The following is a 15,928-nucleotide window of genomic DNA, read 5'->3' as shown; positions in this document are numbered from 1 at the left end:
AGGGGGGGTCTGTGCTGATTGTTTATCAGCACAGCCCCCCCTCCGATCCCACCCTGGACCACCAGGGAAGCCGCCCAGGACCACCAGGGAAGCCGCCCAGGACCACCAGGGAAGCAATCCACACTGGACCACCAGGTATGACCCCTAGACCCCCAGGGAAATACTAATCAGTGCCCAGGCATCTGCCAATCAATGCCCAGGCAGCTGCCAATCAGTGCCCACTCACAGTGCCTACCATTGCCAGTGCCACCAGGGATGCCTATCAGTGCCCATCAGTGCCACCCATAAGAACCCATCTTTGCAGCCTTTCAGTGCCCAGTGTCGCCTATCAGTACCCACCAGTGCCACCTATCAATGCCCATCAGTGCTGCATATCAGTGCCACCCATCAGTGCCGCATATCAGTGCCCACTCATTGGTGCCACCTTATCAGTGCCTGTCAGTGCCGCCTTATCAGTGCCCATCTGTGAAAGAGAAGACTTATTTACAAAATTTTTTTAACAGAAACAAAAGCAAAACTTTTATTTTTTTCAAAATATTTTTTTTTGTTTCGCAAAAAATAAAAACCGCAGAGGTGATCAAATACCACCAAAAGAAAGCTCTATTTGTGGGAACAAAATGATAAAAAGTTAGTTTGGGTACAGTGTTGAATGACCGCGCTATTTGCATTCAAACTGCGACAGCACTGAAAGCTGAAAATTGGTCTGGGCAGGAAGGTGTATAAGTGCCCGGTATTGAAGTGGCTAGATACATACATTTTGTCTGCAGCACAGAGAAGGAAGATTATCCAAAAGAAATACAGGAATACAGGACGGGGAACACAGCTCAGGAAAGTGACCAGGGTATTACAGGCTGATATCACCCAGTCCCCGCCCTACTCTGGAGCAATCAGTGAGCTGTATGGGTGGAGGAATGTATTTAGTGTTAATGACCCACCTGTGCTGATCTCTGTAGGAGTGTCCTCCTCTATAAATGTCCCCGTTATTCCATCCTCCTCCATAGACTGCTGATCATCCCTCACATACCTCTCTTCTTCTTCTGATTTAACCTCAAATTCTATATCGATCGGATCTCCACTCTAAATCAAGAAAATGAGAGAAAATATCATCTGTAAGATATAAGATTTATTATTGTGACATCACATAAAATTGTGATTTATAAGCTCCATCCCACCAACCTTGTAACAGTGAGGGATGGTGTGATCTTCCTGTGTGGAATACAGAGAATACAGAGGACGGGGACATCTCTCTGGTGGGTTCCTGGTATTTGGTGGCTCCATCGTATCCTTGTGTTCTTCTGAAAGCTCCTCCATCACTCCATACTCCTCATCCTCCTCTTTATACTCTTCTTTAACATCAATATTATCATCCCCGAGGTCTCCACTCCAAATATATAACAAAACATTCATTGTAACAAAAAATGCTTCACTATAAATTTTAACTATCAGTGATTGTTCCTCATCTACCTGATGATGGTGAGGGATGGTGTGATCTTCCTGTGTGGAATCCCGGGAATACAGAGGACGGGGACATCTCTCTGGTGGGTTCCCATTACTGAATCCATCTGTAGGAAACACACACACTGACTGAATACATTGTTTCTGGATACTATTTCTACTGTTTCTGATTACTGGATAATGTCCCAGAATTCCCAGCACCGCTCACCTCTCCTGTCAGCAGCTCCATCATCTTCTTGGTGACTTCTAGAATCTTCTGCATGTTGTGTCTCTCAGGTTTTAGGGAGTCACAAGGAGGCACTGTGATGGTCATATGATCACCTGACTTCAGAAGGGGAAATCTCTGTATTGAGGAACCAATAGGAACACGTTATGTTAGAATCCTAAAATCCTCCTCACCTCTCCAATCAGGTCTGTTTTATTAATAGAGATAAGAGTGATGTCATGTGACCTCCCAGAATCCTCCTCACCTCTCCGGTCAGCAGGTAGATGATCTCCAGGGTGAGGTTTAGTATTTGCTCAGTCATGTGACTCCGGACCTCCTCCATCCTCATTGGTACCGTCATCTATGAAGGTTTCCCTGTAGACAGATAACATTGATAACAGAGAATTATCAGGATTGGTAGTACAGTAATAGGAAGAGGATATCAGGAGGTAATATGAAGGTCAGTATATTTTTAACTAGTTCCCGACCGCCCGCCACAGTTATACGGCGGCAGGTTGGATCAAATTGATGTTCCTGCGCACTGTGGGAGTGTGCCCACGGGTCGGGTGGATTCGATCTCTGTCGGCAACCCGCGATTGCCTTGTACACAGGCAGAATGTAAAGAAGGCATTTCCCGTTCTGCCTAGTGACATCTCAGAGATCTATTGGTCCTAGTGATCGGGAACATTGATCTGTCGTGTCACTGCTAGCCCATCCCCCCCTACAGTTAGAACACGCTGAAGGAACATAGTCAACCCCTTGATTGCCCACTAGTGTTAACCCCTTCCCTGCCAGTGTCATTTTTACATTGATCAGTACATGTTTATAGCACTGATCAATGTAATAATGTCACTGCTCCCTAAAAAGTGTCATTTGGGGTCATATTTGTTCGACGGAATGTCGCAGTCCCGTTAAAAAAAAAAAAAAACACAGATCGCCGCTATTAGTAGTAAAAACAATTAAAAAATAAAAGTCCCTAAATCTATCCACTATTTTGTAGATGCGATAACTTTCGCACAAACCAATCAATATACGCCTGTTGCGATTTTCTTTACCAAAAATTATGTATAATACATATCGGTCTAAATTGATGAATAAATATAGTTTTTTAGATTTTTTGGGATATGTATTATAGCAAAAAGTAAAAAAAAAAGGTTTTGTTTTTTCAAAATTGTCGCTCTTTGTTTATAGCGCAAAAAAACAAAAATAAACGCAGAGGTGATCAAATACCACCAAAAGAAAGCTCCATTTGTGGGGAAAAAAGGACATTAAATTTGTTTGGGTACATCGTTGCACGACCACGCAATTGTCAGCTAAAGTGATGCAGTGCAGAAATGCAAAAAACGACCTGGTCATTAAGGGGGCAAATCTTTCCGGGGCTGAAGTGGTTAAGCACTATGGTAATGGGAAAATATTTAATCTGGACAGTTTAGTTTTCACTATGATTCTTGGGGTCCGGGAGTCTCGTAAAATTTGTCCTTCTGGATCACAAATTCCATTCTCTATGTTGGGTGTGAGAGGAGGAGGAGATCCAGGAATCAGGATAAAGGTCAGGACAAGCAACAGACGAGCGCATCCAAGAGATGAAGCCGGGGTCACTACACAGAAAATCAATCCAAGGAAACAACAGGCAAGACGAGGAATAGCAAGAAGGAGCTCAGAGACAAATGAGAATATTGCTCAGCCAATGGGAGATTATCTCAGCATGACATAAAGTGGTTGTAAAGGCTCCAGGTTTCTTACCTTCATGTCTTCTATGATGATACACACATATATAGTGTGGAAACAAGAATACAATAGTGCAGCCATGTAGGGTTGTCCACCTCTTCCCATTAAAACCAAACACATATGAATTACACGGGTTCTGAGGATAATTAAAAGCAGATCAGGCACTAAGTGAGTTCAGCCACAGAACCCGTGTAATCAATATGTGTTCAGTTTTTATGGGATGAGGTGACAACCCTTGTGCTGATCCCCCCTGAAGGGGTTAATCTAGGTTTCCACACTATATACGTGTGTATCATCATCTGCTGGAGATAAAAGACATCACAGTGACTATGGAGGAAGAGGATGGACCTGACGGGGGTGTGATGAACGAAGAGTGCAGAGAGAGAGCACACAGAGACAAATCACCAGGAACCCGACACAGCGACGTTTATTGGGGGACTCGGGGTACAGGCAGGAGGAGAATTACTTCACAGAACAAACAATAGACACAGCAATGAAGAGTGATCCTCAGGGTGGCAATATCGGACATCAAATTGGAGGTAGTCCACAGGGCAAACAGATGGCACAGCAATGAAGCGTGCTCCTCAGGACAACAATATGGGACAGCAAAGGGGTGATAGTCCACCGGGCAGAGCAGTGTTTGGTACAGCAAGGTTAAAGTCCTTGGCACATGGGCAGAGCAGTGTTAGCACATCAGGGTAGCAAGACATAGTAGAAAGAAACATTCCTCCGGGTGGCAATGTAACACCACACAGATAGTCCACATAGGATGGCCCAGCAGAAATGGGGATCCCGTACTCAAGGACAGAGATCCAGGCAGACAGGGCTAAGTCCAGAACAGGGCAGAGATCCAGGCAGACAGGACTAAGTCCAGAACAGGGCAGAGATCCTGGCTGACAGGGGTAGGGTTGGTAGCTGAAGCAGGTCAGGCAGGGTGAAGTCCATGGGCCCTTGGAGGGGGGCTGGGAGGGTCTGACCACAGCTCAGCAGCACAGACAATACAGAACTATATGTCCCGGGGTGCAGAGAGTAGCACCCAGTCCATACTGATCCATCAGACTCAGCAGTTCTAAGCACCTTCCAGTGAGGTCTGCAGCCATCAGCTCCTCTCTGTGTCCATCATGGAAGGCGACTCTCACCAGACTGACCCCCTTCTTTGTGTTGTGAATTCAGCCAGAGACCTCACCTCAGATTCAGGTGGTGCCGAGGTGTCTGGCTCTATCCTGACACAATATACAATCATTTATGTGCTTCTTACTGAGGGAGCCTCATGTCCTCCCCCTGTGGGGACCCCGGAACTCAGAGCTCCAAATTATACAGATAAACTGACTGCGTTATACATTGTATCCGGATTACAGATTGTCCATTTTATAAAACTAAATACAAATATCTAATACTTCTGACCTTCACTACAAGGGGGTTACTGGGTGTAAATAGAAAATAAGATCTTATTACCTCCTCTGCTACTTCTTTCAGCAACGTCTCCTCTCTACTTCCTCCCAACTCACCTCTCACCCGGAACTTCCTGTCTCTACCTGACATCACTTCCTCTGTGTACCTGACATCACTTTCTGTCTTCCATAGAGACTTCCTGTCTGGGTAGAAGTGAGATCACCACCTTGTGGAGCTCAGAGGAACTGCAGCCCTGAGAAACATCTGGTAGTGTGAACACGGCCTTGTGCTGTGTGTGTATGTACTGTATATCCTTATAGATGGGTCATCTCCACTCCCACCAAGGGGGATAGAAATATATTACTGCTCGGGGGAGACATTTTGGCCCCTTTGTTTTTGCAGTAAAATTGATTGCAGATTTAGTCATGTAGAACATCTGTTATATGGATACAAAGAACCCCAGCCGAGAGTAAAGGGTGGAAATGGCTTCTGATCCCCAGATTTGGGCAATTATGTCACCAATATAATTAGAAAAAAACCTGCGCTATGTGTAACAACTCAAATACCTACAAAAATAACTTATACCGGACTGCTGCTGTAACAAAGGTAAGTATTCCCTTTATCAACTAGAAGACCATTATGTGTCACAGCTAGGGATGAGCCGAACACCCCCCGGTTCGCACCAGAACCTGCGAATGGACCAAAAGTTCACACGAACTTTAAAACCCCAATGACGTCCATGGGACTCGAACGTTCGAAATCAAAAGTGCTAATTTTAAAGGTTAATATGCATGGTATTGTCCTAAAAAGGGTTTGGGGACCCGGGTCCTGCCCCAGGGGACATGTATCAATGCAAAAAAAGTTTTAAAAGTTTTAAAAATGGCCGTTTTTTCGGGAGCAGTGATTTTAATGATGCTTAAAGTGAAAAAAAAAGTGAAATATTTCTTTAAATATCGTACCTGGGGGGTGTCTATAGTATGCCTGTAAAGTGGCGCATGTTTCCCGTGCTTAGAACAGTCTGGGATCTGACATTTCAAAAAAAATGATTCAGTTACATCAGCATCAGGTGTTTGGTAGCTGGTGGTGATCCAAGACTGATTCATTTTTATGAAGGTCAGTCAATCGACCGAGTCGGTGGACAGGCGCACCCTGCGATCGGTTACAAAGCCTCCAGCAGCACTGAATGTGCGTTCCGAAAGAACGCTGGATGCAGGACAGGCCAGTAGCCCAATTGCATACTGTGCAAGCTCTGGCCAGTGATCTATCCTCAAGACCCAGCAACCCAGAGGATTTTCCGTGGGAAAGGTGTCCAAGTCAGATCTTGCCCCTAGGTATTCCTGCACCATGTAAAACAGATGCTGGCGATGGTTGCTGGAACCGATCATACCTTGGGGTTGCGGACTAAAAAATTGTCTGAACGCATCGGTCAGACGGCCACCTTCTTTGACTGACCGAAGCCTCAGCAACACGTTGTCCAGGAACAGAAGTTTGTAACCTCTCAGTCTCTGGGAACGCGTTGCACAAACCTTTCTGCAAGGCCTCCCGAAGATGTTTCATCCTCTGCTCCCTCTGCGATGGCAAGATAAGGTACGCAACCTTACCCTTGTAACGTGGATCAAGGAGGGTTGCCAACCAGTATTGATCCCTCTCCTTGATTCCACAAATAGGAGGATCCTTCCGCAGGCTTTGCAGGATCAGGGAGGCCATGCAGCGTAGGTTTGCTGAGGCATTCGGCCCAGAGTCCTCTGGGTCACTAAGGACGACATGATCCGCAGCCACCTTCTCCCAGCCACATACAAGTCCATGGGTTTCTTGGGACTGTAAATGATCCCTTGAAGACTGCTGCTGATTCTGAGTGCCATGCTCCACCTCCATGCTGACACAATCCTCCTCCTCCTCTTCCTGTGTGATCGGCGGCCACGCAGGAACACTGTCTGGATAAAGGGGGCCTTGAGAGGTAAGGAAGTCCTCCTCTTCCTCCCTCTGTTCTGCCTCAAGTGCCCTGTCCATTATTCCATGCAGCGTGTGCTCCAACAGGTGAACAAGAGGTGCAGTGTCACTGATGCATGCACTGTCACTGCTCACCATCCTCATGGCCTCTTCAAATGGTGACAGGACAGTGCATGCATCCCTGATCATAGCTCACTGGCGTGGGGAAAAAAACTAAGGTTCCCTGACCCTATCCTGGTGCCATAGTCACATAGGTACTCATTGATGGCCCTCTGCTGTGTGTGCAGCCGCTGCAGCATGGCCAACGTTGAGTTCCACCTGGTGGGCATGTCACAGATTAGGCGGTTCTTGGGCAGGTTAAATTCCTTTTGGAGGTCAGCCAGCCGAGCTGTCATGTACCTGGTGGGTTTTGAGCCCAAACTGCAGAGAGAGACCTACCCTACGGCTCCCATTCACGGCCCTCTGGAATGGGGACAGAGAGCACAGGAGTAAGGAGTGGTATGGGTGCCTGGCAGGATCAACAGCAAGTGAGTAGGCAGAAGACTGGAGTGCTGGACTGGAACCAGGAACAACTGCAGGCAGGTAGACTGGAGACTGGATGCTGGACTGGAACCACTAACACAGCAGGCAAGTAGACTGGAGACTGGATGCTGGACTGGAACCAGGAACACAGCAGGCAAGTATGCTGGAAACTGGAACGCTGACTGGAGCCAGGAACAACAGTAGGTGAGCAGACTGGAGACTGGATGCTGGACTGGACCCAGGAACACAGCAGGCAAGTAGACTGGAGACTGGATGCTGGACTGGAACCAGGAACACAGCAGGCAAGTAGACTGGAGACTGGATGCTGGACTGGAACCAGGAACAACAGCAGGTGAGCAGACCTGAGACTGGATGCTGGACTGGAACCAGGAACAACAGCAGGTGAGCAGACTGGATGCTGGACTGGAACCAGGAACAACAGCAGGTAAGCAGACTAATGGCTGGATGGTGGACTGGAACCAGGAACACAGTAGGCAAGAAGGCAGATATCAGGAATCAGGCAGAAGGATCGTCAAACAAGCCAGTGATCGGTATCAGACGGACAGCAAGGTACCAAGGATCAAACAGGAGAATAGTCAGGGCAAGCCGGAGATCAGATGCAGGCAGGTAGCTGGGTTGGTCACAAACAGATAGCCGGGTCAATCAACAGGTAGTCTTAGATCAGATCAGGTAAAACACACAGAACGCTGTAGAGCAGACAGCGGAGACTGAGTGTGACAGGCAGGTTTAAATAGCCCACCTGGCGGCAATAGGGATGCGCGTGTGAGCGCCCGCGCAATGGCGCCCGCAAACGCGCACCAGTGAGCCTGGGACGCCGATTAATGGCAGGATCTTCCTGGCATTCCCCCCCAAGGGGCAGCCTCCGGGTGCCTCTTCGGGCAAACCTTTCGGGATGGGATCTTTTGAAGGATTGTAACAGTTTCTCAGGGTGGATATTACCCTCGGGCCAGACACGTCGGGAGGACTCCACTGCCGCCTTCTTTTATATACAAGCGCTTTTTTAAACTTCTTAAATGTAAGTGCATTTCCTTTAATAAATTTATTTGTTGTTTATGGAATTACACTATGTGGCTCCTTTTTTATTCTATATGGGCCGCATTCTGGGATATGTGACCACCCGTGTGGAGAGGATATTTCTATGAAAACAGTTGGGACTTCCATCTCCCTAGGTCGCCAAGATCACCCCTCTTGCCGGTGGGCAATACAAGCTGGTTTGACCCTTACAGTATATGCTGTTCGGGTTCAAACCCTCCGGTAAGCCTCCTAATTTACTGGTTGTGGGAACTTCACACGTTCTTATAGAGGACACTGAGGTGGATTGTGTTTATTTCTGATTGGATTTCCGAGAACCCTTGTCTTTAATAGATTGATGAACAACAATCACCATACTATTTCCATTCATGCTATCTCGGAGCATAGGACAACTTAAAATCTTTCGGCTTATTGTGGTGACGGCATTTTTCATCTCATGGTTGAAGACCATTATGGTCCTATTCACTTATAGACTACAATGATGGACTTTTTTCATTAATATAGACACGTTAAAATTAGTGTTTTTTTCACCCATGTATTTCATTTCATATTCATCACTTCTCACTTTTTAGCGCTACACTTTGTTTCACAGGTTTATTTAACAAACATTCTTTTTGTTGTGTTAGCTGCTCATTCAGAGTAAGCGCAAAATATATCACTGTTTTACCTTCTTGTCTGTTGCCAATCCAATATTGCAGCAATTTTTTGAGGGTCCATTTTAATGCCCTTACTAGAGATGATTAACCCCAAAAATGGTATACTTTCCTGCTCAAACTCACACTTTTCTGCCTTCGCATATAAGCCATGCTGTCTAAGCCGAGCCAACACACGTCTGACGTGCCTGCATTGAGATTCAAGGGAAAAAGAAAATATTAGTATATCGTCCAGGTAGACGATGACAAACAGATCTAAAAAGTCCCGTAAAACGTCATTGATGAAATACTGGAACGTGGCGGGAGCATTACACAACCCGAAGGGCATCACCAGGTATTCAAAATGCTCATAGCGGGTACGAAAAGCAGTTTTCCATTCGTCTCATCCCTGATATGGACCAAATTGTGGGCTCCGCGGAGGTCAAGTTTAGTGAACACAGTGGCAGTTCCAAGTCTCTGAAATAGTTCTGGTACCAGGGGGAGAGGATAGCGTTTTTTTACTGTAATTTTATTTAATTTGCAGTAGTCCATGCATGGTCGAAGGGTATGGTCCTTCTTCTGTACAAAAAAGATGCCCGCGCCTGCTGGGGATGTGGACGGGTGAATGAAGCCTCTCTTTAAGTTCTCGTCAATATATTCCTTTATTGCCCCTTGTTCTACCTCTGTCAGGGGAAAAATCCTTCCGAACAGGATCTCTGCTCCGGGGAGTAGCTCGATAGGGCAGTCATAGGCCCAGTGGGGTGGTAAAGTCTCTGCCCCCTGTTTACCAAATACATCTAGAAAATCGTGGTAAGCTTCTGGAATAGACTGACGTATACTGGTTTCTGTGTCCAGACATAGTAAGGTAGTGGCCCTATGAGAGTCTTGGGACCCACAAAACTGTTGACAATAGGGAGAAGGAAAGGTAACCTCTCCTGTGGCCCAGTTAATGTCAGGGTTGTGTGCTTGTAACCAAGGTATGCCAAGGATTATAGAGAACAAGGGTGAAGCAATAATGTCCATGCGCCGCAACTCTTGGTGAGAGTTGGAGATGGTAATTGGTATTGGAATGGTCTCTTGAGTGACAGGTCCGGATTTGATGGCGGACCCATCAGCCAGGTGGATGGAAAGTCCATGGGCCTTTGGAAGAAGGGGGATCTGATGTTTTGCAGTAAAAGAGGAATCCATGAAACAGCTGCAAGCTCCGGAATCAATAATGGCGGGTATTTGCAGAGTCTTTCCTGGGAGCTGTAATGAGACAGAGAGGGCAAGGTGAGAAGTGATCTTGGTCAAATGAGCAACATAGTCAGTGGACAAGGAGAGACACTTACGGAGCTTAAGAGGGCAGTTCCTAACATAGTGTCCGGGTTCTCCACAGTACAGGCACAAATTATTCATCCGATGGCGTTGTCGTTTCTTCCTGGATGAGGGAAGGCCGAAGGACCCCCAACTGCATGGGTTCAGGTGTGTTGAACGTGGAGGTAGGTGGTGCCGGTGGGGTATGACTAGGAATCCTTGGAAGCATCCAGGTTGGGCAAGAAAGTCCTGTAGCCCTCTTCGCCCTACGTTCCCTTAGGCGTCGATCGATCTGGATGGCCAAATCTATCAATGCATTCAGAGTCTGTGGTACGCCAACACTAGCTAACTCATCTTTCAGGGGGGTCAGAAAGTCCCATGCGGAATTGGTAGCGGAGAGAGACATCATTCCAATTTGTGTCAGCGCTCCACCGTCTGAACCCAGCCACATAGTCCTCTGCTGCCCTGCGTCCCTGCTGAAGGGTACATAGTACAGTTTCTGCGGTTACTAAGAGCTGGGGGTCTTCGTATAACTGGGCCAAAGCAGAAGAAGGTGGTGAGGTTGGTCAAGGACACATCCTTTTGTTCCAGAAGACGATGGGCCCAGGTTTGGGGATCGCCTGCAAGCAAGGAAACCACAAAGCCCACCTTGGTAACCTCCAGGGAAAAGGTGCGTGGTTGGAGGGCGAAGAACAGTTCACAAGAATTGCGAAAGGTCCTGAATTTACTTAGATCGCTGGAGAATCTTTCAGGCGTCGGAAATCTAGGCTCCGGGGGAAGCATCACCACGGTTGGAAAAGGCCCAGCTGAAGAAGCGGAAGGGGCCCCTTGGACCCCGGTAGGGTTAGACAGGGCTAGTACCCGTTCTTCCAGGCGGGTGTACCCTTGCTGAAGATTCTTGACTGCTTCAGTCAATCCTGCCAGGTGCACACACAGCTCCTACATGGGAGAGGTTCTCTGCCCGGGCTCAGACATGGCTGTCTGCTACTGTCACGTACCTGGTGGGTTTTGAGCCCGAACTGCAGAGAGAGACCTCCCCTACGGCTCCCACTCACGGCCCTCTGGAATGGGGACAGAGAGCACAGGAGTGAGGAGTGGTATGGGTGCCTTGCAGGATCAACAGCAGGTGAGTAGGCAGAAGACTGGAGTGCTGGACTGGAACCAGGAACAACTGCAGGCAGGTAGACTGGAGACTGGATGCTGGACTGGAACCATGAACACAGCAGGCAAGTAGACTGGAGACTGGATGCTGGACTGGAACCAGGAACACGGCAGCCAAGTATGCTGGAGACTGGAATGCTGACTGGAGCCAGGAACAACAGTAGGTGAGCAGACTGGAGACTGGATGCTGGACTGGAACCAGGAACACAGAAGGCAAGTAGACTGGAGACTGGATAATGGACTGGAACCAGGAACACAGCAGGCAAGTAGACAGGAGACTGGATGCTGGACTGGAAGCAGGAACAACAGCAGGTGAGCAGACCGGAGACTGGATGCTTGACTGGAACCAGGAAAAACAGCAGGTAAGCAGACTGATGGCTGGATGGTGGACTGGAACCAGGAACATAGTAGGCAAGAAGGCAGATATCAGGAATCAGGCAGAAGGATCGTCAAACAAGCCAGTGATCGGTATCAGATGGACAGCAAGGTACCAAGGATCAAACAGGAGAATAGTCAGGGCAAGCCAGAGGTCAGATGCAGGCAGGTAGCTGGGTTGGTCACAAACAGATAGCTGGGTCAATCAACAGGTAGTCTTAGATCAGATCAGGTAACACACACAGAACGTTGTAGAGCAGACAGCAGAGACTGAGTGTGACAGGCAGGTTTAAATAGCCCGCCTGGCGCCTACAGGATGCTCGTGCGCAATGGCGCCTGCAAACGCACACCAGTGAGCCTGGGACGCCGATTAATGGCAGATACTTCCTGACACAAGCACTGGCATTATATGACCTGCGGAAATGCACACAGACTTTCCTGGCCTACCTCAGGACATCCTGTAAGCCCGGGTACCTGCCCAAGAACCTGCACCACGAAGTTAAGGACGTAAGCCAAACAGGACACATGGGTCAGTTGTCCCTGTCGGAGGGTAGAGAGGAGGTTGGTGCCATTGTCGCAAACTACCATACCTGCCTTAAGCTGGCGTCAACCACCTCTGAACCTGCCCCTGCAGAGCTGACAGAATCTCTGCCCCAGTGTGTCTCCTGTCCCCCAAGCACACCAGCTCAAGCACCGCATGGCATCTTTTTGCCTGCGTGCTTGGGTAGCCCCTTGAACGCCTACGGAGCACCGCTGGTTCCGAGGACAAATCAGCACAGGAAGAGGCCATGGAGGAAGAAGAAGAGGAGGGGGTGGAGGAGAAAGGTGTGGCAGAATCACCACTAGTAGAATTTTGGAGGGGTGGTGGTGGAACAACCTCCAACACTACTGCACCTTGTTCTGCATCCTTCCCAGCTGCCAGAAGAGTCACCCAGTGCGCGGTGAAAGATGGGTAACGTCCCTGTCCATGCCTGCTGGACTATGAGTCAGCGGTAATATGCACCTTACCACTGACCACCCTGTCCAGCGAGGCCAAGACATTGCCTTCCACATGCCGGTAGTAAGCCGGAATCGCCTTCCGTGAGAAAAAGTGGTGTTTGGGAACCTGCCACTGAGGAACCGCACATTCCACAAACTCACGGAAGGGGGCAGAGGCTACCAACTGAAAAGGCAGCAGTTGAAGTGCTAGCAATTTAGCCAAGCTAGCATTCAGCCGCTGGGCATGTGGATGACTGGGAGCGAACTTCTTTCGGCAGTGCAGCAGCTGGGGCAGGGAAATTTGCCTGGTACAATCTGACGTTGGTGTACCGATAGCAGATTGTCCCCAAGGTGTGGCTGTGTCACACCTAATTCTACACCTTCATTCCTCTCAGTGCAGGTCTCAGAGAGGATTGAGGGTATAGTGGGGTTGGAGATCTCAGCTGATGAGGAGCAAGGAGAGGTCCTCTTTGTTCTTTGGTGTGGGTCTTTTAGGTACGCTTGCCAACGAACTGCATGGCAGGTCGACATATGTCTGGTGAAGCATGTGGTGCCCAAGCGGGAGATGTTTTGGCCACGCGAGATACGCTTGAGACATATGTTGCAAATAGCAGCGGTGGGATCTGATGCACTCGTCTCAAAAAAGGCCCACACCAAAGAACTTTTGGAATAACGCGCAGAGACAGCAGGGCCCTGCACATGCGGAGCTCTGCAGTGTGATGCAGTCGGTGTGCTGCCCTTAAGCTGGCCCCTGGAGGGTATCCTGCCTCGTTGGTGATGTGCCTCCTCCTCCTCCTCTCAGGTACCGACGTGGAGTCAGTGACCTCATCATCCCCTCCCTCCTCATCACTGGAGCAAAGCTGGCAGTATGCTGCAGCTGGGGGAACATCACTGCCAGATTGCTGTCCTTCTTGGGCACCCCCTCTCTCTGGGCCCACGTTACTGCCTTCATCTAGTTGGGTACCATCATCGGAGCCTTTAAAACGCTGGGCATCCTCCTGGAGCATGTACTCAACACTGTGGTCAAACAGTTCGGGGGACTCCTCAGGAGGACATGGTGGGGCTAGGGAAGGAGTGACTGATGCCATTGAGCTGAGGGAAGAGGCCGCGTTGGCAGCTGCTTTGCCAGACAAAGTACCCTGAGCCTGGGTGAGAGAGGATGAGAAGGATGAGGACGGCTTGGTCATCCACTCTACCAAGTCTTCCGCATGTTGCGGCTCAACACAGCCAGCTACCGAAAGAAAGGACAAGCATGTCCCATGGCCACGTGCTGATGAGGATGCACCGTCTCCACGACCAACACTGTTGCCTCTAGACACAGAGCCTGCTTGCCCTCTTTTATTGGCTTGTGACTGTCTGCCTCTCCTTGTTGGCCTTCCAGACATACTAATGGCCTGCACTGAGATGTAGCTGCACAAAGGAGGGATGTATATATATACTGATAATGCAGCTAGCAAAATCAACTGCCTACCTGTAGTATTATTAGTATGAGAACACCAGCAATTGTCTTCAGGTAGCTTTAGGTGCACACTGTGCAGATGACGCAGTACACTAACTGTAAATACTGTAGCTGCCTGCCTGTGGTATTAATAGGATCAGAAGAACACCACCAATTGTCTTCAGGTAGCTTTAGGTGCACACTGTGCAGATGACGCAGTACACTAACTGTAAATACTGTAGCTGCCTGCCTGTGGTATTAATAGGATCAGAAGAACACCACCAATTTTATTCAGGTAGCTTTAGGTGCACACTGTGCAGAGGACACAGTACACTAACTGTAAATACTGTAGCTGCCGGCCTGTGGTATTAATAGGAGCAGAACAACAGCAATTGTGTTCAGGTAGCTTTAGGTGCACACTGTGCAGAGGACACAGTACACTAACTGTAAATACTGTAGCTGCCTTCCTGTGGTATTAATAGGATCAGAAGAACACCACCAATTTTCTTCAGGTAGCTTTAGGTGCACACTGTGCAGAGGACACAGTGCACTAACTGTAAATACTGTAGCTGCCGGCCTGTGGTATTAATAGGAGCAGAACAACAGCAATTGTGTTCAGGTAGCTTTAGGTGCACACTGTGCAGAGGACACAGTACACTAACTGTAAATACTGTAGCTGCCTTCCTGTGGTATTAATAGGATCAGAAGAACACCACCAATTTTCTTCAGGTAGCTTTAGGTGCACACTGTGCAGAGGACACAGTGCACTAACTGTAAATACTGTAGCTGCCTGCCTGTGGTATTAATAAGAGCAGAACAACAGCAATTGTCTTCAGGTAGCTTTAGGTGCACACTGTGCAGAGGACGCACTACACTAACTTGTAAATACTGCAGCTGCCTGTGGTACTAATAGAATCAGAAGAACACCACCAATTTTCTTTAGGTAGCTTTAGGTGCACACTGTGCAGAGGATGCACTACACTAACTTGTAAATACTGCAGCTGCCTGCGGTACTAATAGGATCAGAAGAACACCACCAATTTTCTTCAGGTAGCTTTAGGTGCACACTGTGCAGAGGACGCACTACACTAACTTGTAAATACTGCAGCTGCCTGCGGTACTAATAGGATCAGAAGAACACCACCAATTTTCTTTAGGTGCATACTGTGCAGAGGACGCACTACACTAACTTGTGAAGTGCCCTACTCCCGTAGGAGTGGCTAAAAGTTTGTTCTTCCCTGAAGTGCCTTCCATTACCCCCTTTCCCTCAAAAGACATGACACGCAGACAGTCATTAAACAGTTGAACTATGTACATCTTTATTGCGGTTCCATGTTAAATGCTGCATTGCACCGGAAAGTCACTCTGAATAACTTTTCAGTGTTTTGAGTGATGAGAAATACAACTTTGAATCCAGAATAAACAAAACCTTCATTAGTAAAGCTTCTATCTGGCATGAATTCTCATAATGTAATGCATCTTTCCTTCCTCCTGTTAGCCACCACTTCCTGACTGCACAGTACTTCTGGTTTAACTCCATGAACGATACTTGAATAAAGTTCAGGAGATGACTTTTGGATTCCTCTAGGGTATTAGTTCTCTAAGGCCCAGCCCTGTTCTCCTGAACCCGCACACTAATCCCTATAAAGTCTTTAGAAGCACTGTTCCCCTGGGTTACACTCACATGTGTTGCCGAGCGACCATCCATGAAGCACATAGAAAAGTCCTCTCCCAGTCCCCTTT

General features: G+C 48.1%; 2 protein-coding genes across 2 annotated transcripts in view; one reads left to right on the top strand and one right to left on the bottom strand.

The window, feature by feature from the left end:
- LOC141121984 (uncharacterized) overlaps nucleotides 1–15,928 on the bottom strand; it is a 583,368-nt gene that overhangs the window by 303,808 nt on the left and 263,632 nt on the right. Inside the window, exon 5 of the mRNA XM_073611769.1 lies at nucleotides 1,465–1,562. Within this exon, the coding sequence (XP_073467870.1) occupies nucleotides 1,465–1,562 (98 nt within the window). The remainder of the gene's footprint in view (nucleotides 1–1,464; nucleotides 1,563–15,928) is intronic.
- Nucleotides 1–15,928, top strand: part of LOC141121987 (uncharacterized) — a 481,910-nt gene that overhangs the window by 394,558 nt on the left and 71,424 nt on the right. The window lies entirely within an intron of this gene.

Source organism: Aquarana catesbeiana, unplaced genomic scaffold, assembly GCF_042186555.1.
Source record: "Aquarana catesbeiana isolate 2022-GZ unplaced genomic scaffold, ASM4218655v1 unanchor236, whole genome shotgun sequence".
In the NCBI taxonomy this organism is placed as follows: domain Eukaryota; kingdom Metazoa; phylum Chordata; class Amphibia; order Anura; family Ranidae; genus Aquarana; species Aquarana catesbeiana.
Note: the sequence above shows the minus strand (reverse complement) of the source record. Positions and strands in the feature narration are given on the sequence as shown.